The 27,016-nt window shown below is 37.4% G+C and overlaps 1 protein-coding gene across 1 annotated transcript; it reads left to right on the forward strand.

Moving 5' to 3' along the window:
* The first annotated feature begins 3,293 nt into the window (after window positions 1–3,293).
* On the forward strand, window positions 3,294–25,795 carry LOC145669642 (uncharacterized). Its single transcript, XM_081737883.1, has 3 exons — window positions 3,294–7,980; window positions 9,522–9,733; window positions 22,152–25,795. Exon 3 carries the CDS (start codon window positions 22,451–22,453, stop codon window positions 24,131–24,133), a length of 1,683 nt encoding a protein of 560 aa, XP_081594009.1. The 5' UTR covers window positions 3,294–7,980; window positions 9,522–9,733; window positions 22,152–22,450; the 3' UTR covers window positions 24,134–25,795.
* The last annotated feature ends 1,221 nt before the right edge of the window (window positions 25,796–27,016 follow it).

Here is a 27,016-nt window from a genome sequence, read left to right on the forward strand (position 1 = left end):
AGAACGAGCTTTCACGTTTTCATTTATTAGTTCTAATGCTAACTGATACAGATATGGTCTTCTTGTATTATTCTTGATGTTAGGGATGTTAAAAATGAAACAGTGACTGAAAAATAATGGAAGTTTTACTTACATTTTATGTAAATGCGAAACAAAAAAAATCACGTTTTGGCCCTCTCTGACGGCAGATGGGCCATCCACCCTCCAATACCAACTTTAAGATTGTACTGAACCGGAAGTAATGTCTTTGATAATTTTCTCGTACAGGATTGATATGTTTCAGAGTAGCGAGATATTGCTTTAGGATGACACATAACTTACTAATCCAGATTTATAAATGGGAGAAAAACGGGCTGTTCTCCAAGAACAGGAAAAACAGGTTTCCCTGAAACATCTATGAAAAATGAGCGAAAGTGGAAAAGAAATAATAGATGAAGTCGAACGCAGAATTGTCCTGGCCGGAGAGAAAATAAAAATAACTCATCCTCTGGAGAAGTGATAGATAAATGAGATAAAGTGGACGAGCAAGCGAATTGAACAGGGAAGTACGTTGATTATGCAGTTTAGAATTTATTACAAAATAATTCTTTAAAATTTTCTGTTCTTCCCTCAACCTCTGCACCTGTTGCATCGTTGTACATTACAAGAGGTATCCTAGAAGTTTTAGACCTAAGACCAAAATTGTTTAGTGTTGTTGATGCTGGTGTCTGATTTTTTTTTTTTTTTTAAAATATAGTCTAGGTATTTGCTACATCTCAATAGCTTTTTTATATGAAGTCCTATATCAGAAATTCTTTTGAAGATATGTGTTCATTTGGAAATGCATACCACAGTTCCCAAAGCTTTTTCTTATTTCGGAATGTGTGGCGACACTGTTCGCCGTGCCTTGTTGGAAATTTCATTGTTTTTACTTTTTTGAACAGTACAAAGTGTTTATTGTTGCATTAAGAAGGTCGGCGAAAGAACCCACTGTCTCGTATATTGTTCCATCTAGTAAAACTGTCCACTGTAACACCATAGTACTTTACAAATTTCATCCAAAGGCGCCTTCCTTCAGGCAGGCACAAACTTTCTTTTTGAGTTGGATTGCTGTCTTCTGGGATTGGGAGTAAGATATGGAACGGGGAAATCGCGGTCTGGGAGAAGCAACTCTTTATATGAAATGACACATTCTTTGGGAAAAATAGAGATGACATAACCTAAGCTGTTATTTTCACGCGCGTTATGAACATTGTATTATCCCAAATCGATTCCTTGAATAGAACTGTCGACAAAGGGATGTCATTTGTGTGTGATGTTATCCCATGTTTACTGTCGATCGATATCTAAGCCCAAGTTATATCACCAAAATGAGCAACTTTGTCACCCTGTGATGGCAACTGGAAGTGATTCGTGACATGTTTCAAGTAAACTTTGAGGAATGTTTCCATATGGTCAGCAGAAACAACCGACTTAGTTTGTGTTTTTGGACAGACTTACCTCAGCTCAAATAATTTCACACTCACGTACGAGATGATTCTGTGCTCTGCTGCCCCATTTATTTTAAAACTACGAACACTCCGCCCCTATGGTCTTGCGGTCGTTTATCTATGTAGAGAATTGGTGGAGAAACGGCATCCCACTGTTCCTTACCGATTCTTTCAAACATGCTTCACTCACCACTAAACAGCCATATTCCGGCAACAAACTAATATTCATAGCATAGTCCGTAAAATTGTTTTTAACGCTTTGTGTATTTTGGTATTATACTTTAAACGAGGTTTTCTGTTCACTCCACTTTTGATCAGCATTCTTCTGTACATCACCACTTTAAACAGAGAATATGGAGCACCTGATTTGGCACACTTCTCTAGTGTGGGATCACGTTGTCCAAGTCACTCTCACTCTTTTCTTGGCATCTGTGTTGAACATTGTAAATTATATTACTTGAGTGTTATGTAGCAATAAGAGTTAACGGTATTTCACTGCATTTCCAGCTGGAAATACTGTCAAACGCAGACTCTAGCTGTAAGCTTACTACTGGATTCACAATGGAAATGATAAAGCACAGAGAAAGCACAAATATTTTTCCCGAAACAGGAGCGCGAACCTTAACTTTTCTACAGTTTGATGCCATCTTTTTGAACTTTATTCATAGACGATCCTAAGTACATTGAAAGTTTTCTTAGTGCCGAACACAGATTTCCGGTGTGGATAGCCGCATCATCCAAAATCTATCAAAAACTTTTGATCTTCTAACCATAAGTTTTCCACATAGGTTTCCTTGTCCGATTACCTAGCCCCACTCTGGAGCTATACCAACGCACAACTTTCCACATATTACAGTACCATATCGAAAAACAATCTCACCTATATCAACAAACGCTTCCAAACTCAGCATCCTTTATTGATGCAGTATCTAGTATCTCACTTTAGACCCCACACCAAATCGCTATCAGCATATTCCTTGTCTCTAATGTTTACGCTCTGTCAGTACACATTACCCTTCTGAGATTCATCGTTCTTAACCTTACAGTGGTAATGTGAAAAAAAAAATTCATGAATGGTTACATTTTGCCTCCTGGACCGAGAAACAGTTTTGCCTGATAAGATGTGAACTAGGATTTAAATTTTTATTATATTTGCAATATTAAATACAGAATACACCAGACAGTAGATACACTTTAAGCGAAACTGTACATTCATTTCATTGAAGCAATATCTTTCTTGTTATAATAAGTTCGATAACTATGTGACTATTTTATTGCTTAAATACCGGCACTCAAAATAGAATATTTATTAACTAGAAGGAAGTAAACCAGAATTCCTCCTAATAGCGGTGTATTACACATAAGGAAATTCACGTTTCAATTCTACAGCAGTCTCCACACATCATTTTTACGTGCCTTAGGAAATCCACTTACAATAGTTTTGGCAAAAGTATCTGCTCTTACTGTGTTTACACATGTAACATCGTCCTCGTTTTCCTAGTTGAGGAGGTACAGGAGCATCTTCTAGAATCAATCCAGAAAACCTTGCGTCCTATTTTCGAAGCTCTATGGGATTTCATTTATTCAGTGCTCTCTGTTTCATCAATCTTTTCCCAGTTCCTTTAGGTATTTTCTCTTAGAATTTACTCGCTCTTTTCGCTGAATGTATAGCTTTACCATTGATCGCTTTTACATTTAAGAAATGATAAAATAACGCCATTGGGCATCGTCTGGTGTTTCTGTCTTCGTTATATTCAGTCCGTATCTGGTCTATTGTGTCCACCAAACCTTTAGTTTCATTGTAAAGTGTGACGATTTCTGGTTTCCTCTTATCTCCGGTAATCTAATCTAATTTGTTGTGATTATGCATATTTGAGATCATCACTACACACCGATTTTTCTTAGGTGCGTAGGAGACAATGGTGCAGTTCTAATGAAAACCAAACACACTCCTGTATTCTTTCCTTTTTTTTTTTTTTTTTTTGGCATTCACAAACATGGGGACAACTCTTCCTTATTTTTAGGATTAGCCCCTATAATTGTTAACTTATTGTCCCATTCCATTGATTTAACTAAATTGTCGCTTGTAAACCAATAATTGTCAAAGGTCACGTTGCGAGATGAACCATAAATCGGTTGTCACAATCTCTTCACTACTTCCTCAGGTTAGTTATCTATCTGGAACGAACCTTCTGGTTCTGTTCCCACATACGCTTCCATATTTGTTGTGTAGTATAATGTTTCCCCAACAAGACTAAACATTTTAATTCCATATTTTGCAAGTCTTTTGGTTATATAATACGAAATCCACATCTTCCCCGGAAAGAGACAAGTATCTCATCCAAAGTTGCTAAGATACCAATTAAGAAAACTGTTGTTGCAGTTGTTCAAAAATAATTAAAAGAAAAGTCACGAATTGGGGCTAATCTGGGGCTGAAGGTTATATCTGATTATTTTATTCATTAGCATCTTCCACTCTTTGATCCATCATATCCTGCACAGTAATCACTTTCTACTCAGTTTGGCTTACCCGGTTCCCATAATCATATAGAGATGACCCTACGCAGAAGACACATTCACTTGTCTGATTAAAATACCCATGTGTTGTCTTGTGCTTCGCACCTCCCCTCATTCTCCATCCTCGCTATCACTTTACAAATTTTTCATTTTCTCTAGTTGTATTGTATTTATATTGAATTAATCTGTCTATATTAAGTTGTGTGTTATATATGTTTACTTCCTTTATAATGCTAAGGATCAAAGTTCCTTATGCCCAATTTTTTGTTTTTCTTTTTGATTTTTCTTAGATGTTATACCGTATAATTTTAAAATTTCTATAGAACACAGACCAGCACTTACACTTTGCACGTAAATTCCTTTTCAGCACTCACGTTACAGAGGGCGTAACCTTCTCATAGGTTGCTAGCCATTTTGACTGGCCGGTAGAAAGTAGTGCATTCGCAAACTTTCCCAGCTGGATTACATGTAGTGAGGCGTAGTTGCCAAGCCTAGGCTGTGTTTATTGCACTCGTGTGGGTGCACGGTGATGCTGACACATTAACAGGCGAGAGGTTGCAAGAAATTGAGGGCTTTCACGAGCGGAAGCTAGCTGGAGTATACAAGTAGTATGATTTTTGATCATCATTATGACCGTTTTCATTCTTATACTGATCTCATCTCTTATTTTTGGATATTGCTTCTGTTCGGTTATTTTATCCCATATGATAATTGGCGATGGACAGTCTTTTACGCGTCCTTTGAAGATAAACAAGAAGCGGAGAAATCGACGAGACAGAGCATACACTGAACCAAGTTATCAGAGTTCTCATTCTCCAATCAGTGCCAACCACCAAGCATCATCAACGAGTTCACCACCATTTAAGCATACAAATGCACATAGCATCTCGAGCTCTGACTCTCACTCCGACCGGCTTATCGTTCTCTGCACCATGTCTACAGCTTCCTACTGCAAAACTACAATCCAAAGTACTTGAGTTCGAAGTTTTACTTCTGTAACTTCTCCAGTATCGGCAGCGCAAAGATATTTCGCAAATGGTAGGAAAAAAATGGATTTTAATCATTAAATCACAGTCGGCTAACTTCCTAAAATGATTCGTGACAATACAGTTTTGAAATGTTCAGAAAAACTGTAATTTTAACTTCTCTTAACAACATCCGACACTAGCAACCTCAGCCTCATACCATGTCAATAGTAGTACGAGGGGTCCCTCCACCTATAACACATGACGATATATCAGCTGAACTATCTGAAGTGAGAAGTAGCTTTAAAAATGCATCCGTATTCGGAACAATCAGGGAGCAACGAACATAGTTCGAATTCTGAGAACATCACAGGATACTATCAACGACCGTTTGCATAAACAAATCTTCGTTTTCAAGAAGAGACGCCGATTTGAACCATCCTGCTCATTACGACCACTTCCTCTCCGAGGTAAACGCTGTCAAGAATACAAAGAACATCCTATTAACAGGTGTGTCCTATGAACTTGTTATCCTACTAAGAAGTACACACTTTTTCTCTTCCTATCAAAAGCTGTCCGAATCTCCAACCTCGCTAGTGATAGCGCAGACAAATTACAGAAACCAACCGAAGAACAGGAATCAGGGAAACAGAAGGAGCAATAACAATAGTAACGGAAAGAAAAAAAAAAGAGACAAGCCCAGAACAGTCAGCAGACTACACCCACGGAAAATCAAATTTTGGTATGCCCAATATGCCGGAAAGGGGAACACGGTGCATCCGTTTGTTATAAGCGTCAGGAAAACGTGTAGGGCAGCCCCTTGACAAGGGGGGAGATAGTCATCATCACTCGGAACAGGGAGACCAAAGAGAAACTAGCAAGCACAATAGCTTAAATTACGAAATTCCTGTGATAAGAGTACAATCAGGACATTTGGCAGAAAAAAGGGAGAACAATGCGTTAGAAGACGACAATAACAGGTCACATTTAAAAATTAGAACCAAAACAGGACCTCAGGATGCAATAATTGACACGGGAAGTACGATATCTGTCTGGCCGTCCGATTTATTGCCCCCTGGGACAAGACTGATTCCACTTCAAACAATAGTAAAATGAATTTCGGGAAACAATATTTGATTAAATCAAATAGCATTAATAAAATTTAAAATAGGTCAGACAACATTCACTTATTATTTTCGAATTATTGAAAGGACTATGCCAATAATTATAGGATTTGACTTTCTATAACGTTCGAATTCCACCATTTATTTAAGCAGAAATATAATTTCATTCTTTAAACATCCAAGGAAATTACAGCTACCAGCTGAGAACAAGGAAAATATGCTGTCAGCTTTTACAACTCAGATATTATCGTAGACAGACCAGAACTGTTTGTGAGTGACTAAGCAAGTAACTTTATTTTCAAGATTGCATGCGTTCATTCAAATAGCAGGAAAGAATAAAATAGCTAACACAGAATTCTTGTTCATATCAGTGCTTCCTGGAATACTAGAGAAGCATAGGTTAAATCAGGGTTGATATGTTTAAAACAAAATGTTTAAAACGAGGACTGTTGTTTTATTCAATTTGTTTTAAACGTTTTAAACAAAATGTTTTAAACGTGTTTTTTTTTCGATGGTGGTTGAACATGTTTAAAACAACTAAAATATCAGATTGAATAAGTTAATTTAATTTTCTAACAAACAACCCATCCCCCGCAGGATTTGTGCATGGAGTAAATTAGAAGCAGAGTTATATTCTTATTATAACGGCAATTACTGAACGAAATTCTGCACATCAATGTGCGTATAACTAAACCAACAGAAATTCAAATGAAGTATTTCAACATTTCTTAATTTCCAAGAATAACGGAGATTAAACACACTATACACTATTCTCAGATTCAAATTCACAAAGGGGGCGCGGTGGCTCAGTGGTACAGCGTTCACCTCCGGTGCTTGGGGTCCCTGGTTCGATCCCAGCTCGCGCCGTGTGGACTTTGTAGTAGACAAACACCGTGCTTGTGGGTTTCCTCGGGGTTCTCCCGTTTCATCCCACTTTCTTTATTCCACCTTTTCACTCATTTCTCATTATCACCGTCTCCTTTAGCCTAAACGGCATAACCGTGGGACGTTAAACTTAAAGATTTCATTTAATTTTTTCCAAATTCACACATTCAAAACTTGGGTATTTTTTTATCACTATCATTTCCATAATAATGAAGAGTTCTCACATCATAAGCTAGAAGAAATGCTCTGACAAATACAATACAACTCAGAAAAGAGCAGTGACTAACCTACAAAGAGCAAATGACATATTTTAACTAAACAGTTTTCAAGATACATCTCTATCTGCAACATGGGTAGCTAATAATGATTAGTGTCTACGGCATAACAACACAATTAACTCTAGACGCCCGCCAGGAATTTTAACAAAATGGTAGACTCTTACGTTCGGGGCTCTGGTGATCTCCCTAATTATCGCAGAGTCATGAGTTATACACCATTGGAAAGCTTATAGACCACAAATTCCAATGAGGTAACATTCGTGAAATTCCCGCCGTATTCGTAGAAAAAGAACAGACAAAAAAAATCATTAAAAATATGAAAATATTTACTTTGCGGGGGCCTGGCAACCCTTGCAGCCACCCTACGCTGACAAAATGATGAATGTGTAGGCCACATACTTGTGATAATAATGTAAGAAATGGTAGCCATTGCATAATGAAATCGTTTTATGTAGGAAATATTTTCAAAAAAAAAAATATGCGCAGAAAACATTCATTGAATTAGACACTCTCTCCCCCCCCCCACTAGTACCACGTCCATATGCAAATCATTTTTGCTGCACACATCATGTATACGAACATGAATTATGCTTCTAGACCACTTCAGTGAAACATATCTTGTGTTATATGGGACCGTCCCGAAAATAAATGTAAATTTTTGTAGCAGAAGTAAACTCATCGCCTTTCAGTTCGTTGTCTTCACGAACTTACAGCAGGCCAGAGGAAGATAACGCTGGCTTAGGTAAGATGATGATCTAAGGTTCACAACTGATATTTAATTATGCCCAATGACTTTAGAACTTCTATGCATTGTTCCTCTTTACACTGAACTTGAATTTGATTTAACGTTTTTAAGCATCTATGACAGGCTGGGAAAGAGGATGTGGGAAGTTTGTCGACCAGGGCCAATTTTGGAAGGTACCATTCCGGCATTTGCCTAGTGTGACTGAGGGAATGTCTGGAAAAAACTCAATCAGGATGGGCGTCCTCTGGGATCTATCCTAGGACCTTCCGAATGGTAAGCTTACACTTTACCAAATGACCAAATGAGATATGACACATTGGTGCTACTTATTGTTTTCCTGTACCTATGCTTGCTTCTGTTGGTCAAAAAAAAAAAAACCCGAATATTTTGTTAACATATTGATTGTTTTCGCGTAACTATTGTTTAATTTTCTGCTGTCTCATGGAAATTGTGCATAGATGTTTAACTGTATGTGTTTCTTTGCATATAAATATTGTAACTAAACAATAATTCTTCTGTCTTCATATTTTGTCGCTATACTTTTCTTTTCCAATTTCATTATCCACTTATATACTTCACTCATCGCACATAAGCCTCCACTTCCTTGTACTTTTCTTGAAAAAAATCCTTTTTTCTTAAGTACTCTGTTTAACATTCTAGTGAAAACTGTTTTTTTTTTTTTTTTTTTTAACTGAGCAAATTTTTACTAAATCAGTTTTCAAAATTATGAAACTAATGACTTAATTATTTGAAGTGTGGAAAATTGACATAAGCACCACTGTTATAATACCTGTAGAAATATTTAATGTTGAGTATTGTTATTGATCTAAAGAAAAGGATATTCATGAGATATGATAACTTTGCCAATTTCAAATATTAAATTTGTACTAACTTGCCGTAATTAACACATCCTACTGTATGGTTTTAATCGAGGGGCCATAGCTCAGTTGGTAGAAAACTGGCTTCGCATTCGGAAGATCGAGGGTTTGCGCCCACTGGCCAGTCATCGTGACTCAGGATTTTCCAGTGTTTTCTCTCAGTCGCACCAGTTAAATAGCGGGATGGTACCCACAAAACTAGGCCCTGGCCGACAACCTTCCCATGTTCTCCCCTACCCCATCCCGACCTGTGATGAAGATGCTTAAAAACATTAAATCGAATTCCAATTTAATCTATTGGTTTTAATTTTCTTTTACTACAACACATGTTTGTTTTCCTGAAGATTTCGCCAACTTTTAGAAACTAATATTCAGTATGTATTCCACCGTTATTAAATTTCCGATGTGTACATTGTATGTTTTCACTTATCATACTTTCTTTTTCGTACGAAAGTACATCTTCAACCTCTTTATCTCAAGTCAACTTTTGCATTGTACTTGATCACTTCAGTTAGCGAGTGCCGTCTATATTGGTCTGGGATGTATTGTTCTGTTAAAGCCCAGTAGTTGGTAAGCAATTCTGTATAGCAATTTGATTTGTATTACAGAGATCTTTTCTATCTGACACTGAAGTCTTTCCCTCCTGACTTTCCATTTCAGATCTACAAAAGAAGCTCCTGTCTTACCTCATAGAAGTTAGACAGCAGAATGTTCAGATTTACAGCTTACTGGAGAAAGTGAACAGCGAGCTTTCCTCAGACATCCAGCGTATACTAATTTGCAACCTACCAGTGGATTTCCCTTTGAAAACACAAGGAGATTAGGAAAAGTTGGAAGAGTTCCTGAAAGACGACCAACATTTCTCAGACGTGGTAAGCTTGCATTCTCACTTCTACGTACCTGTGTTTCATACGTCTTCATAGGTGAAAGTTAAAGAATTCAAAAGCAGCGGAATTAAGGATAGTAGGTAAAAAGAAAAGTCATGGGTAGTTAGAGAAAGTGATGCAGTATATAGCTGTTAAATGATTTTGTTTCCACACTTCGTCATTGTTTACAGTGAAATTTCTTGTTCATTTTTTTTTTTTTTTTTTTTTTTGCTAGTAAAATAAATTATGGCATGAAATATTGGAGAAAGTCTGTTGTCGAATGGTAGGAGACCAGTTAAATAGCGAGTAATTTCACACACAAGTTACATTCCTACAGGTACAGCAAGATTTTCAACCTAAATCCATACCACTGCGAGCGCGCGGCTTCGAAGACTCAACAGCTGATGTGAAAGACAAAAATTCGGGAATTTTTCCGATCTAAATCCCGTGTTTGTTTCAATTTTGCACAGCTTGTAACATTTCTCGACTGCTTTTTTTTTTCTCAAGAAAATTGTACGAGAAGGCTCAAATCACTTGAAGGTTATCATTTTAAGTACATTTTTGGAGGTGGATTTTTTTGGTTTTATTGTGGAATTTAACCGAAGAAACGCACTTTTTCTGGGGGGGGGACTATGGACTGTTGATGTTCATGCAACATATACGAGTGTCTTTATTATACTGGGTTTCCTGTTCTGCGTTCATGTCTGTCTGGTTTCCCTAGATGTCGCCTTGGACGCTTCGTCAGGTGACCTTCGGTAGAACGCGGCGGCGAGCGTCCAGCATAACATACACTGTAATACCACATTAGCTAAAATTCACAATGCCTTTGCAGTAGTGAGAAGTTATATCTAAGTATTCCCTTTACAAAATTTCATAATCCTGGAATAATATCTTTTGATAAGATCTGAGGTTTTGAAAAAAGATGAAAAAAATGTAATTTGAAAAATATATCACATTAATGACAGTATCTCTTTTGGTAGAGATGAGAAATTGCATTCACATATAGTTAATTTCTGTTGAAAAGTTGAGAACCACAGAACCTATTTTCTGTTCTGACAGTGGTCTGAAATTTAATAAAATACCAAAAGTATGGCTTTACAACATCAAAGGGATTAAGTTTGAAATGTTCAATTTATATACTAGGGTCTAAAAAATTGTAGTTTTTATGTTAACAAACTGAAACGTAGGCCTATTATACTGTTATGTTAAATTTACAGTAAATCGGTTTCGAAAATGGGTAAATGTGTAATTTTAACATCCGGCAATTGTGCCAACGATAGGGCTAAGGGAGACGATGAAGGATAATAAAGGTGAAGGATGAATGAAATGGTGGAATGAGAAAGTGGGATGAAACGGGAGTACCCCGAGAAAACCCACGAGCACAGTATCGTCCACCACGAATTCACATGGTGGGGTCGGGAATCGAACCCGGGACCTGTAGAACCAGAGATGAGCGTTCTACCACTGAGCTATCGGTTTCGAGTTGTAGGACCTTCGCTTGTAATATCGTTCCCCTCCAAAATTCAAATGAAATTTACAAATACAACAATATTACGACAAAGATTTGGGTACCAAGTCAAACCACTGTTGCAGTAGCATGAAGCATTTTGTAAGACGTAATAGTCAGTGCATTGGATACATTGCTTGCGGTTTACAAGAGCAAGGTAGCTTCAGATAGGCTGTGCACCTGTATCTGAGAATCTGCAAATCGAAATGCGGTTTGCCTGTGTGCATTACGGCTTACGGATTTGCCCCAGTAGATTTTATTTGCCTCTCCTGAAAAAATTTATCTGGTGCATTAGCGCGTTTTGATCCGGAAGTCCTTATTTGATCTTAACATTAACAGCAGACTTGTCAAAACATTGTCAAGAAGAAAAAAATCACGGAGGGAAGTAACGACCGGAGAGCAGTAATAGAAGATTAATCTCTCTTGAACGACTCCTATTAGCGTTATGTAGGTGATGTGGCACCTAACTCGATCCAGTCAGGTCATTTCGGAAAATATAATTCTCTCACAACCAAGGTGCTCGTTTGAGTAGGGATCAAAAGTATTTGGTGGATGTGGTTTTTCTTATTCTGTCAAAATTTATCCTACAGATCTGGCTATATGCAATCGCTGAGTGAAAACGCGGAACGTGTTCGAGAGTTTGTTTACACAACGAGACCTTTACACAGCCATATTGGAATTCATTCATTATGAGAGTGGATACTATATTCAGGTTCCCCATTGAAGTGCAACACTCAATTATAAGGATCCAGCTCGACACATTCACCAGTTCATTATGACCTTTAGGTGCTTGGATAAAATTCATGTCTTCTTCTTTCTCACCACAACCATAGTTTTGTGGACAACATGGAAAATTTTACAACTTTTCTCTTACTTGGCAGAGATGTTTTATAATTTGGTATGTTTTTTTCTTTGTAAGCGCATCAAAATATTCTATCCTGATCTTCCTTTTGCTGGTTTCCCTTCCGCCTTTCCCTCTATCAAGTTGAGTTGAGTTGATTTTTATTTAACGTCCCTTTCAGCAGCGAGACTATATGACACGTGGACCTCACGGTAATCCAATCGGAGTGTCGAATAAGGTGACCAAGCATACTGTTTCTTCTTCTTCTTTTTTGATATTATCTTCGTAACTTGTCGTCCTTGATTTGCTCCTTTTAGAACGTCTTCATTCGTTTTCCTTTCGGTCCATGATATACGCAGGATTCTGCGTGAACACCACATTTCAAATGCTTCCAGCTTGGATATTTCAGTTTTTCTCAATTCCATGTCTCCTCTCATTGCAGGATAACAAGAAGAGAAATCCTATCATGTGAGGATTTAAGAATTAAAAAAGAAAACTTTTATCCTGTGAAAGCAGGATTTCTATGAATGTTATCCTGCATTTACAGGATAAAATATATCTGGAAAAATGTTTTCTATATGCAGGATAAATGAGTTACAAATCCTGTAATATCAGGTATATGAACAAAAACACCAGAGGTGCAAAAAGTGCAGCCAAGTTCGTCAGCCTCAAAAAGTGTTGAGATGAGGATGGATGAGCCAAGTTTCTTGGCCACTGCATCTGAAAGGAACACTGGAACTTGGCGCGAGGTGTCTAACATATTCGAATACATTAAGATGTCTGTTCCTAGTTTCACGGCCGATACATTTCAGTCCTAAGGCTGGTGGTGACCCCCAAAGCCACCACGCTCACAAACACCACCCCTAAGGTCGTTAACATCATTTACTTTGACACTTCGTGGAGGAATATAAGTTTTCCTTGTCTGGGTTTCGAACCACCAATCTTACTGCAGTATTCTGTATATGTGCCTTAGCTCATTAGCAAAGTTGATATTCCTAAGGTTGATGCTGGTCCCAAACCCACCACGCCCACCACCACTATCCCTAAGGTTCCTTAACATCATTTTCCTTGACACCTCGCGCCAAGTTCCAGTGTCCCTTTCAGATGCAGTGGCCAAGGAACTTGGCTCATCCATCCTCATCTCAGCACTTTTTGAGGCTGACGAACTTGGCTGCACTTTTTGCACCTCTGGTTTTTTTGTTCATATTTCACTTCTTTTTGTAGTTCACCATGTCAATATCGTATATTGGAATTCTCAATTGTGGCATATTGCTGGATTTAAATTTAAAATTGTACATTTTTAAAGGAGTCATAATGTGTCACATACAACATTAGTTCCCAAGGGCTCTCCCACCGGGAATCGAACCCAAGACCTGTACAAAAAAGGCGCACATGCTAGCCACTAGAACAGCGGGGAGGATTTATTCTATCAAATATCTTTCAGAGCGTTATGTCCAAACGAGAGTCAAATTCATTTACCCGAACTACAAAATCACGATCGCTAACATCTCATTTTTCATTGCCTAAATACGAAGAGTATCAACAGGGCCCAAAACCCTTGATGCTGAATCCTCGCTGCTACATCACTAGACATAGCTGGTGTTTCAATATACCTAGTTGTTCTCTACCTTTTCACATTGCGAAATTACGGAGTTCATTACATGACGCGCATGTTGCGCAGTTTCATACTGCCTCGGATTTTCTTTCCAATGATATACACCTTTCAAATAGCTTGAGAACTTAATAATATTTGCCACCAACATATCCTAACTGTATATAAAGCTACATGAACTGGCATAAATTAAAGGGGTGCTACCGGTTGACGTGGAAAGTTGAAATGATGAAGAGGGATGAAGAATTTTCCCATGTTATTTAAATGGCTTTTTTCTTTTCTTTTTCTTTTCTTTTCTTTTTTTTTTTTACATATAATCTCATCTTTTAGGAACTTGGAATTGGAATAAAAAATTGAAATTCGGTATGCTTGTACGTTTTCATTAGTATTACCTAAGTAAATCAGTAAAAATAAACAATTCCAACTTTAGAGTGGTTTTCTGGGAAACTGAAAAATCTTTCCCATGGTACGTATTTATATGGGACACCTTTTACACCCCAAAATTATACGGCACTTCCTGTAGGGCTACAATAATTAAATTTGACGTGATTGTAGTTTCTCGGAACTAACCGACAGAAAAATTGCCAAAAGTGAATATTTTTAATTTCTAGGGAGTCTAAAGGGGAGATGAAGAAATTCCCCATGCTATTTAAATAGGCCTTTTTTTGGACTTATAATCTCATATTTTAGGTACTTGAAATTGGAATACAAACGTGAAATTCTTTATGCTTCAACGTTTTCGTTACTATTACCTAAGTAAGTCAGTAAAAATGAAAATATCCAAATTTAGAGTGGTTTTATGGGGAACAGAAAAACCTTTTTCATGTTATTTATATTGGACGTCTTCTAAACCCCAAAATGTTTAGACACTTCCGGCAGGGTTAGAATGATGAAATTTGGCACGATTGTATCCTCCCGAGACTAACCAACAGGAAAATTGCTAAAATTGAATATTTTTAATTTTTAAGGAGTCTAAAGGAAGATGAAGAAATCACCACGTTATTTAAATAGGCGTTTTCCTGGAATACACAATCTTATCTTTTAGATAGTTGAAATAGGAAAATAAACTTGAAATTCGGGAATTGTAAGCTTAAGAGGTGTGAGGAAGTAGGACGAGCAAAGGCGTGGGTGTGGGGGCGAACCTCCGAACAGCAAATTGAGGAAATATGAAGAGCAAAAGGCACGAAATTCACTGTTGATGAAAAGGCTGATACGTAAGTGATTCTCACACTGTTCACAGATAGAGACACGAAGTATCAAGAACATTTTTACATAACGACTGTGGTAACTATAATATAACTCTGGTACCAATATATTTACGAAATCGGTTACATTTTGTTGCTAGTCTCACATAAATTCGAACAATTGGATTTCTCATTTCTTCGAAAACTTCACTAATTTTAAACATTCTCACCTCTACATTATCTTACTTATCAAATTAATTTCAATATCTATTTAATACCAATCACTGCAATAAAGGAAAAATATTCATCGAAAAAAGACAAAATATTGGCTTTCCTTGTCTGGGTTTCCAACCACGAAATTTACGGCAGTATGTACGTGTCTTAGCCCACGGTTTTAAAAATTAACTGATTCACAGAACGTTCCTCATTAACTTGCTTAACTACTTATTACTAGCTTTCACTTATTTTACTCGCACACTGAGAAAAACTGTATGTGGCGTACGTAAAAACGTTTGTTACATGTGTAAATCCTGTAGTTGTTGGACTTAACGTACACTAAACTTATAACTGAAAAAGTATATTTGAACGTACTTTCCGTATAAGTGTTCCGAATAAACGTACTTTCCACACGAACGAAAAGACTGTATGTAGGCGGTCAGGATCTCACATACAGATGGCCGTATGTAACTTATAGCTGACGTACGTAATGTGCGGAAGACTGTTAGATGTCAGACATCCTGCAACGACATTGTGTAACATCTAAGCGGGAAAGAGGGCAGTGCGTATGTAACATATGGATAACGTATTTTAAGTATAGCCAATACACCAGCGAGGAGGGCACCAACTCGACCACTCAGACGATTGACAACATTATCACTATGCACATGATGTGTTCAATAACGGAATCGTTCCCGATTTCTGATTGTAAGGACAGTTTTTTTTGCTAATAAAACAATTTCCGTAGCAAATTCCTAAAAAATTCATTTTCAAGCCGTTATAGTGTACCTTTATGGAGAGTTTCGCATCTTTATCTCATTAAGAAGTATCTAATGGCTATGGACAGTTTTTCGCCCATAAAAATTCCCATAGTACATTCCTTAAATTTGGAACCTTTATTTACACAGGTCATTACATTAGGTAGGTACCATTATGCAGAGTTTCAATTCTCTATCTCATTTGGAAGCACCTAATCAATGAGTAAATGAACCGATCTCTGTTTGAGTAAGGACAATTTTTCGCTCATAGAAAATTCCATAGCACATTCCTTAAATTTCGAATATTTTTCATATTCAAGCCATTATAAGCAACCTTCGTATAGACATTCACATCTTCATCTCATTGGGAAGAACCTAATGGCTACGGACAGTTTTTCGTCTATAAAAAAATTCCCATAGCACATTCGTCACATTTCGGACATTTTTCCATACTCAGGTCATTATAAGATACCTTTATGCAAAGTTTCACGACTTATCTCATTGGAAATACAAAATCAATGTGATGAGCGAGTGAGTGAACCGATTTCTGCTTGACTAAGAACAGTTTTCACCCATAAAATTTTTCCATAGCACTTCCTTAAATTTCGGACATTTTCCATACTCAAATCATTATAAGGTAAATTTATGCAGAGATTCATTCTTCTATCTCATTGGGAGGTACCTAATTAATGCTATGAATGAGTCCATCATTGAGTGAACCGATTTCTGCTTGGCTTCGGACAGTTTTCACCCATAAAAATTTCCTTTAGTACATTACTTAAATTTCAAACCTTTTCCATTATCAAGTCATTATAAGGTACCAATATACAGACATTTACGTCAATATTTCATAAACAAGTACTTAATCAATGTGACGAGTGAATGAATGAACCGATATCTGCTTGGCTAAAAATAGTTTTTCATCCATAAAAAAATCCATTGCACATTCCTCACATTTAAGACTTTTTTCACACTCAAGTCATCATAAGGTACCTTTATGCACAGCTTCACGTCATTATCATTGGAAACTAACAAATCAATGTGATGAGTGACTAAATGAACCGTGCTTTGCTAAGAATAGTTTTTCGCCCATGAAAAATTTCCAATAGCACATTACTCACATTTCGGAATTTCTTCACACGTAAGCTATTATAAGGTACAGTACCTTTATGCAGAGTTTCAGGTCTCTATCTCATTGGAAAGTACCTAATCAGTTTGATGAGTGAGAAGACAAACATATTTATGTTTGGCTAAGAACAGTTTCTCGCCCAAAAAATCCCATAGCACATTAATCACATTTCGGGCTTTTTCTGTACTCTAGTCATTATAGGGTAACTTTATGCAAAGTTTCACGTTTCTATCTCATTGGGAAGTATCTAATCAATTTGATGACGGAGAGAATGAACCGATTTGTGTTTGACTAAGGACAGTTCTTGGCCCATAAATAACTCCCATAGCACATTCCTCACATTTCGGGCTTTTTCCATATTCATTATAATGTACCTTTATACAGAGTTTCACGTCTCTATCCCATTGGGAAGTACCTAATTAACTGGATAAGTGAGTGAGTGAGTGAAACGATTTCTTGCTTGGCTAAGGACAGTTTTTTGCCTATAAAAAATTTCCCATAGCACATGCCTCAGATTTCGGACTTTTTCCATACTCAAATTGTTATAGGGTACCTTTATGCAAAATTTCAAGTTTCTATCTCATTGGGAAGTGCCTAATCAATTTGTTGAGTGAGTGAGTGAAACGATTTTTTTCCTGGCTAAGGACAGTTTTTTGCCCATAAAAAATTTCCCATAGGACATTCCTCAGATTTTGGACTTTTCCCATACTCAAATTGTTATAGGGTACCTTTATGCAAAGTTTCGCGTTTCTATCTAATTGGGAAGTACCTAATCAATTTGATGAGTGAGTCAGTGAGCCTGAAAACTGCATATTTTGGGGGTCCAGTACTCGAATATGGTTGAAGGTAGGAATGTGAGATTTGGCATATGTGTAAATCTGTAGGATATCTCCTTACATTCTAAATTTCATGTTTCTACCCTTAATAGAATCGTTTTTACAAAGCCTCGAAATCGGCGATTTTACCCAAAACTCTTGTTCGTGTATAATATGCTTACGGCAGTGCAGGCCAGTTTTCATTTGCTTCGCGGAACTTGGCTGCCATGCACTGCCGTGCATGTTGATATGCTTAAAAGGTAATCGGAGTCACAGTTAAACTTTTGGATCAATTCGGGCCAAGCAAGTTGACTTGTGGCGTAGACATTTTACTGAATGTCTGAAATTGAATTGAAAGCGTTTTTTGGTGGTAAAAATTTATTCAAAGAATAACTTCTACTACACATACTTTGTGTGTTCCAAGTTCAAAAGGAAAAAGAAAAGTAAAAAAGGACGAAGTACTGTTTTCTAAAGTACCGAAAGTTCTCTTAAAAATGACTTGATCAAAAATTAGTTTTGGTCATTCACAGCACCACACTTTCATCGACTTATACTTTAAGCTTTCTTTCCGGTGCTTTCAAGCACTTTCAGACATTTAGTAAAACTTTTACGCCCTAAGTAAAAATTGCGTGGCTCGAGTAGAGAAATTTTGCACAGGGAATACTTAGATATACGTACCATGTTTCTTCAATACCGTGAAAAACCCTACATTTATATATATATATATATATATATATATATATATATATATATATATAAATATAAATTCTGCTGTTGTTTAAACCATCTTAAAAAAAATTCAAACACCCTGCCAGAACAGAAAACGTATCTTAGGGTCCCAAAATTTTGCACAGCAAATATCAAGGACATAGTTATAACTGTTCGTTACCCCGCGGATGTTGTCTGTGATTTTTTTTTCAGAAATTTTGTAGAGGAAATACTTAAATAGGTACAGCTTTTTCGCAGTACCTTAAAACGCTCGACAAAATGGCCACACGAAAATTCTTATGGAAATGGAGTCCCGGCCAAATGTTATAAAACTTTGTTTAATGATAGTCCTCAATGAGTACATCGAAAGTGTCAATGGGACGTTACAGTCTCGTGAAATTACCGCATATGTATAATCCAGTCAGCACGCACTTAGAGGGGGGAGGAGTTCAAGGGTAACTTGCAAACAAGGTACTAAAAATTTTTCTTTCCATATGTTGTATGTACTTAAGCACTAATTATAAGCCCAAGTTTTTGACCTCCTTGATCTTGTGTTCACTCCAAGAATTCCCCGCAAACTCCGAGGGCCGTGGGAGCCAGCTCAAGTATATTTTACCTAGTAGTAAAAGGACATCAGAACTTTATTTTTGACTATGCTGTATCTACCTACGTACAAGTTTAAATACCAAATTCCCAACCTCCTAGAGCCTAGTTCATTTCGGGACGACCGCGGATACTTCATGGACCGAAAACTGTTTGGTCCAGTCGAATAGTACTGTTTACCTTGCAAAAGGTCTTAATGCTGTATTTCTATATATTGTATGTACCTTAATAGTAGTTAAAACACCAGGCGTTCGACCTCCTAGATTCTGTGTTCACTTCTGGAGGCCCGCGAATGTTACTTTGGCGCGGGAAACCGCTTTATCCAGTGACAATCTTGCGAAAGGTCACAATCTGGATCCTAGTTGAAACACAAAGTTTTGACTTCCTAGAGCCTGTGATATTACCAGGAAACCCGCACATACTCAGAGGACCCTGAAAAATCGTTTAGTTTAATGGACAAGTATATTTTACCTTGCAAAAGCTAATAAAAAAATCTTTATTTTTGGAATGTCTTATATCCCTGTAATGCTATTCGACTGGACCATTTTTCGACAGCAAAATTCGACCTCCTAAATCCTACATTAACACCAGGAGCCCCAAACATGCTCCAAGTGACCCAGAAAATATCCGCTTTTTTCTGACTTGTTCCTTTAAAAAAATCCATGGAACTCCCCTGCTTTAAAGCATCGCTTGCACACTGCTCTCTCACTTATGACAGCTGAGTCTTCTGAAGGAGAATGTCTTGTTTCTTCGACGAATCGACAAGCCGATAGGTGTATAGCTTTTGGTATTCAAAATAACTCGACTGAAATAGTTTTTCACGTCTTTAGAGCTGTCTAGCATCACACCTACGCATCATAGGGCGCGTGTTGATATTGATTTTTGTTTTTGTTTTGATGTAAGAAATCATCTTCCGACTTTTGCATCAGAGGTCCTGTTATATCCTGCATAAAGTAATGAATCTCATACCGAGGGGCTGGGGCTGTGTTAGGAAAATATTGGCGTAGCTTTGTGAAGTCCTGAGATCGATGCTAACGAATTCTTATCCTGACTGAGGTTTATACTCAATCACACCAGGCAGGGAATGCCGGGATAGGTAGCTCGAAAATTAAGTCCTGGCCGACTACCTTCCCACATCTTCCTTTCGACCATAACCCGGTCTAAGCCATAGGAACCTTAAGGTCTTTAAGAAAATTCAGTTCAACGAATCGTATTTTCAATGGTGAACACATAGGTCAGACTCCTACTAGTACATATTTTTCAGTTGTTTGTTCAATTAAACAACTTGTGCGAGTATTGATCCAAATTCGTCTTTATTATTATTATAAATATTATTATTATTATTATTATTATTATTATTATTATTATTATTATTATTATTATTATTATTATTATTAAAAAGATTCACAAATATTTTCCAACTGCATTTCAATGTACGCTTCATAGGCAACTTTTAGAAATGAAAATAGTCTTAGACAACTTTCGCTCGGATCGATTATTCAGCAAGTTTTATGACTAATGTGTCAAAGTTGCCTCAATTCTGCAACAAATTGAACTGGGTTGTGCAACCTACGGGCATTTACATAATTAACTGACTACAAGTCATTAAAAAGTATTGGATTTTCTCTCCTCCAAAACTTCCATTCTGTTGCAAGGAAAAGATATTGGGAGGGGGGAGCTATGTGTACTTCCATGTCCTTACGAAACTGAAATTTTTCTCAGCTCTGGTTACTGAATATAAATAAAAAACTATCGGTACACTTCTTACCACATATCTTAGCTATAAGTTTAATATAGTAAAATTAAGAATACAGAAATAGGATTCTTACAGAATACAAAAATAGGAAAAATATTTTTTAAAAATATATCGTGTTAATGAAAAACGTAGTTAACTATCTCTGAAAAGTTGATTAAACGAATTAGTTAATCAGAACCCAGATAAAATCTGGAAAAGTAAAGGATTTTTTTCTTTATATCATACTCATGATCTATATGGCTTATAACGAACAGTAATATGAATCGTTTATTGCAGAAACGGCATAAGTCCAATGAAAATGCATTGGACTTATGCTGTTTCTGCAATAAACGATTCATATGAGAGTATGAGGTGATTACGAAGGGCAAGGGAAGAGGGAAAACAAGGTTCGAAAATTTCTTGTCGATTCTTTCCTACTGTTATGCTTCTACAAGTGCAGGAGATGATATTTTCTACTTCAAGAGGTGACATCGCACCGAATTCAACTTTGTTTGAATCCTATCAACCTTAAATCAATATTAAAGTAGTTGTTGAGAGAGAAAGTAAGCACATATTTGACTACCCAAAAATTCATTGCTTTTAACAATTCTCGCCATTGGATTCTATCCTGGACAAGATGAAGCCACTTTTTACCACGAGCTCCTATTCTCCAAGGCCCGTTATAACATTGTATTCACAACGACACCTCGTTCTTCAAAACGGTCTCTTCTATTTATTTATTTATTTATTTATTTATTTATTTATTTATTTATTGAGGGGAAGGACACAAGGAAGGAATCGGGTCTCCAACAGCGAGGTCATATCGGCCCTTTAGGGAAAGCTAGAATTGGGAAAGGAAGCGGTCCTGGCCTGTTTAGAGAAGGAACCATCCCTGCATTTGCCTGGTGGGACTGAGGAAAACCAGGGAAAACCTGAATCAGGATGGTCGGTCTGAGTAGCACGCTCGACCTCCCCAGTACCGAATGGCAGGCGGAAACTTTTCCCCTACACCGCTGGCACGAACAACGGTCTCTTTTCTTTCGATTTGTCAACAACGATGGAAAGTTATCTTTATCTTATTCTATCTACGTGGCCTGTCCAACTCAGTTCTCATTATTTCATTATTCTTATAGCATCGGATAATTCGACATGATGAGTTTATTATGTAGTCTCCTCTTCTAACCTGAATTACATTAACATAATTTATCTAAATATTTCTTACACATTTAAAAAAATATTTGAAGCATATATTTAAATGATATGCAAATAATGATTTTCTCTCTTTTTCTACTTACCATTATATCTTTTCTTTTTAGGAGCAGCACGAAAGCATGACCCAAACTCTACCGAACGAACTTTAGAGGACACAATTAAGACGTGGCTGAAGCATGCCCCACAACGGTTCTCGAAACAAATGGTTCAGAGAAGTAGTCAGTGAAGTTTTTGTTCATGAACTGCTTTTTGTTGGAAAGTGCTTTCACATTTATACTTGTTTGTACATTAGTTACATTTACATTTAATGTGCTTTCACTTTTTTATATATTAGTTACATTTACATTGTAAAGTGCTTTCATATTTGTACTTGTTTTTACATTAGTTGTATTTACATTGTAACATGTTTAGAGTAGTTTCATACAAGCAGCTAAGAAGAAGAATTGCCAGGGAATTGAATGAGGCAGTCAGTGAAATTCTTGGCTCTGGCAATTCCTCTTCTAAGCAGCCTGCCAACGCGATAAATAGTTCATCTTCAGAGGATGAAATATTTTGGGGTGAATGCCAGGAAGCTGACCCAGAAAGGAGTACAGAAGAGACTTCAGGCCAAATTCCAAATACTGTCTGCACGCCCATAAATTCTGACGAGGAATTGAAAGCCTTCTTGTGCACCTGGTCTCTGAAATACAGAATTAGTCACGAGGCCTTAAGTTCATTGCTGAGAGGACTTCATACATTACACGCGTCTTTACCAACAGATGCTAGAACTTTATTAAGAACCCCAAGGGGAAAAATACACAAGAAGATTCTTGAAAATGGAGAGTATCTCCATATTGGACTTGAAAGCTGCCTGCAGCAGCTTGTGAAGCAAAATGAGGGTGTTCTTAAAAATGATTCGAAACTCCAGCTTATTTTAAATATAGACGGGATACCTTTATTTGAGGCTTCCAGCGTCTCCTTTTGGCCAATCTTGGGACTTGTTTATGGTTTGGAGATTCCTCCGTTTGTAATTGGGTTATTCTGTGGAAGGGAGAAACCAAAGCCCTTGGAAACTTTTCTGGAGGACTTCATTAATGAAATGAATGTTCTCAGGCGAAATGGACTCACTGTCAACAGCAAAACATACGCAGTTAATGTCCATAGTTTTGTATGTGATATGCCTGCCAGGGATTACTTAAAATGTGTTAAATCACATGGGGGTTACTCCTCATGTGATAAATGTGTATGTTATGGCACATATACTGAAAGACGTGTGGTTCTTGACGACTTGAATTGTCGACTGAGAGATGATAAGATGTTAGAAAACCAGGAGGATGAGGAGCACAGTTTGAGAGTTTCACCCTTGTTGAGATTGGGTATCAGTCTTGTTTCCCAGTTGCCGGTGGAACCCATATATGCGGTGGATTTAGGTGTAATGAGAAAGTTACTTCGCACGTGGGTAAATGGACCTGGAAATGTCAGAGCAGAAGATCGACACTTACAAAGTGGGGCAAAGTTTAGTGGCCAAACAATTCAGTTGGTTTCAGACGAAATAATAGCTTTTCAGAATCATTTTCCTCTGGAATTTAACAGAAGACCTAGGGGTTTTAAGGATTTGGAGTATTGGAAGGGCACTGAGTACCGCACTTTCCTCCTGTATCTTGGACCAGTAATTCTCAAGAAACACATGGAAAGAAATGTATATAATCATTTCCTTCTTTTCCATGTTGGAATAACAATACTGAGGAACTCTAAACTTTTACCCTTGTACTCGCAATATGCTCAGATTGTGTTAAAGTTATTTATTGAGGAATGTAAGAATGTGTATGGACTTTCTTATTTAGTGTACAATGTGCATTCCATAATTCACTTGGCCAACGATGCAGAACATTTTGGGCCATTAGATTCTTACTCTGCCTACTGCTTTGAGAACTTTCTAGGGCAGTTGAAGCAAGAACTGAGGTCCCCAAGTCAGGCTCTGTCACAGATACACAATAGGATAGCAGAGAGGAATATCGTTCCTGTCGAGGAACTAGTCCGGCTCCAAAAGGTTTGTAGCACAAAGATGGGCCAACACCTTATGGGTTTACTGGTACGCAATATATGAAAGTAGTGTTTATGAAATTTGTGCTTGTCGCATGTAGTGAGACCGACAGTTTCCTTCTCACGAAGAGTGGACAGGTAGCTGTTCTTTACAACGTACTTCAACCACGCAACAGTAACTCCTTGCAGCTTGTTGTCAAGAAATTACGAAAATTTATATACTAGGCCATGTGAATCAAAGAAACTTGACGTTTTTATGTTGTCTCGATTGTCTGACAACCTTTCAGTTTTGTGTGTGAATGAAGTGGCTGCAAAGTGTGTACTGTTGCCATTGAAAGAAAAGTTTGTTTCATTTCCTTTAATTCATTGTTTTTAATTTTCTAAAGAAAGCCACTTAAATCTGTCAAGGAGAAGGTATAGTTTTGCCTCAGTTTTTTAAATTGCACTCTAGGTAAACTGGAAAATAATTTTCATGCATTAATGTGCATTTCTTATTTCAATAATCAGTACATTTTTTAAAAAAAACAAATGCTACTAGTAGATTCAGGATTGTGTGCGGACACTTTCAGGACATTGCTTTATCCAAAAAGTGTCTACAATCGTGTATTAAGTCATTAATAGCATTTTGTTTAAAACTAATTGTACTCATTATTGAAGCACAAAACGAGCCAAAATTACTTACTGTTTTGCTGCCCTGATATTTAAATAATAGACGTAACCCGAAAATGGAGCGAAAGCCTAGTGATATTCAGCCATAAGGCTACCCATTGAGTGGTGTTTAGAAACGGGTGAAAAAGGTTTTCCTCTGAAATTGTTAAAATTAATATTCATTTTTGTACTTACTTGTTACTTTTTCTTCTAAATTCTATATCAGTTTTCTTTCTAAGCTAAAATTATAAAGGTAAGGAAACTTATGTATTGAACACGCTGCGTGGATAACATAATTTCTACTTACGGCAGGATCCACGCTGATTAAAAACACTTTTAGAAAAATAGTAAAGAAAAAAACGAGCAGCTGCCCTTCTGGCATTAGCATTGGTCTACTCTCTTAGTCCAGACCAATGCTAGCAGCCATGCCATTGGTCTGAACTAAAAGCAGATGCTAGTGTTTTTTTTTTTTTTTTTTTTTACATATTTTAATCATTAATCGCCTACATTTCCACCACCTGAGGACGATTTTAGGAGAAAATCGAAAAGCTTTGTGGACTTTACCTTTTAAAAGTGTTTTTAACCAGCGTGGATCCTGCCGTAAGGAAAGAAACCTGTTCTATTTAAAAGTTAAAAGAGCTTGCAGTGGACAGCTTTGACCAACATTACTCTTCTATGTGCTCCTCATTCTTTATGTTATTATTATTATTATTTAGTGAACATTATGGTTGAGCAACCACATAGTATTTGACGTTTTCTTTATATAAAGAGTGTAATATCTTTTGGTGATAAGTGTGTGAGGTCAAAAATCGAGAGAGCTTTGTTTTCATGATTCCCTCCACTCCCTAAAAGCAAACATCATGTATAAAGAATATGTAAGTTTGAAGCTGCCCTTATGTGTTTCGCAAAAGCACTTGCAGATTAATATTTGTATGCACGTATATTGATTTTTCTTTTGTTTGTTTCCTGAACATTAGGGTATCTCTGTAACTTTAATAAACACACATGTGTATGAGTTTCATACAGTAAAACCACTTGCAATATTGTAGTATGTGTTCCAAAATTAAATCAGTGCATAAAAACAGTAAGTTATTTCATTTTGTACAAAGATATTGACCAACAGAACCCATAGTTATCTCAATCAACTCACAATTCCTATTTTTGTACCAGAAGACCTGAAACCTCCTTTCATCTAACATGGATTGGGATTGCGGTTGATGTAACTTTCATCGACCTTAGAAGTTCCTTCGTTAGTACTCTCAAATGAAAATGAAATGAAATCTTTGAGTTTTACGTCCCACGGTTATGCCGGTTAGGCTAAAGGAGACTGTGATGATGAGTAATGAATGAAATGGTGGAATGAAGAAAGTGGGAGGAAACGGGAGAACCCCGAGAAAACCCACGCACACGGTGTTTGTCCACCACAAAGTTCACTTGGCGGGGATGGGATCGAACCCGAGACCCCAAGCACCAGAGGTGAACGCTCTACCACTGAGCCACCGCGGCCCCCAGTACTCTCGAATAAATGAGTAGTTTCGGACAGAGTCGATCCATTTCTTGTGGGTCTAATTAGGTGGCTGGGAATAGTTTATGCTGATACTTCATTGCATGGGTGGACGAGCCATGGAAAGTTCAATTCTGACCCAAAATCCATGCAATGAAGCACGAAAATAAATTGACCCTACCTACCCATTTTCACTCATAACCCATTAGTCGAATCCGTTCCAAATCCACCCATATATTTGAGAGAGCACTTTTCAAGGTACCTCCAAGGTCACCAGACGACTTAAAACGTACGAAGCAATGGGTACCTCAAGTAGGTACCAGGATGACGTGATTGAGGTTAAAAAGATGACGTACCATGATGGTACCATATAGGTCATCAGTAGACGTCTACGAACGACGAAATCGAGGTGAAAGAAATGACGGTGCACAAATCGTCCTCTGTAGACGTCTACTGCACCTTACAGAAGACGTCGCAGATCACGTGATATTTGATGACATTATCACCAAAAAAATGACGTCATGTGATACCCTTAAAAAAACGTCTTCTGTTCCAATTTGTGTTACCTGGGTTATCATCTGCGTTTGCGGACCTATTGTGATTGAAGCTATCCGAGTGCTTATCCTAACTGGGTGCTCTTTACTTAAATTACCTTGCCTATTATTGCATTTCTTTGGCACACTACTGGACCAAGAGACCATGCATCGCTTGAATTCTTTAGTTAAGGACCCAGACCCGCCACCTCCGGGTGATAAGGGGAGGGATCCCAGTTAACAGCGCCGTAGTAGACAGCTT

The sequence above is a fragment of the Thermobia domestica genome, chromosome 14 (assembly GCF_964235325.1).
Source record: "Thermobia domestica chromosome 14, izTheDome1.hap1.1, whole genome shotgun sequence".
NCBI classification, from domain to species: Eukaryota; Metazoa; Arthropoda; class Insecta; order Zygentoma; family Lepismatidae; genus Thermobia; species Thermobia domestica.

Coding starts and splice junctions, on each gene's coding strand:
- LOC145669642 (XM_081737883.1), top strand. CDS start 22,451: ATGTTTAGAGTAGTTTCATACAAGCAGCTAAGAAGAAGAATTGCCAGG.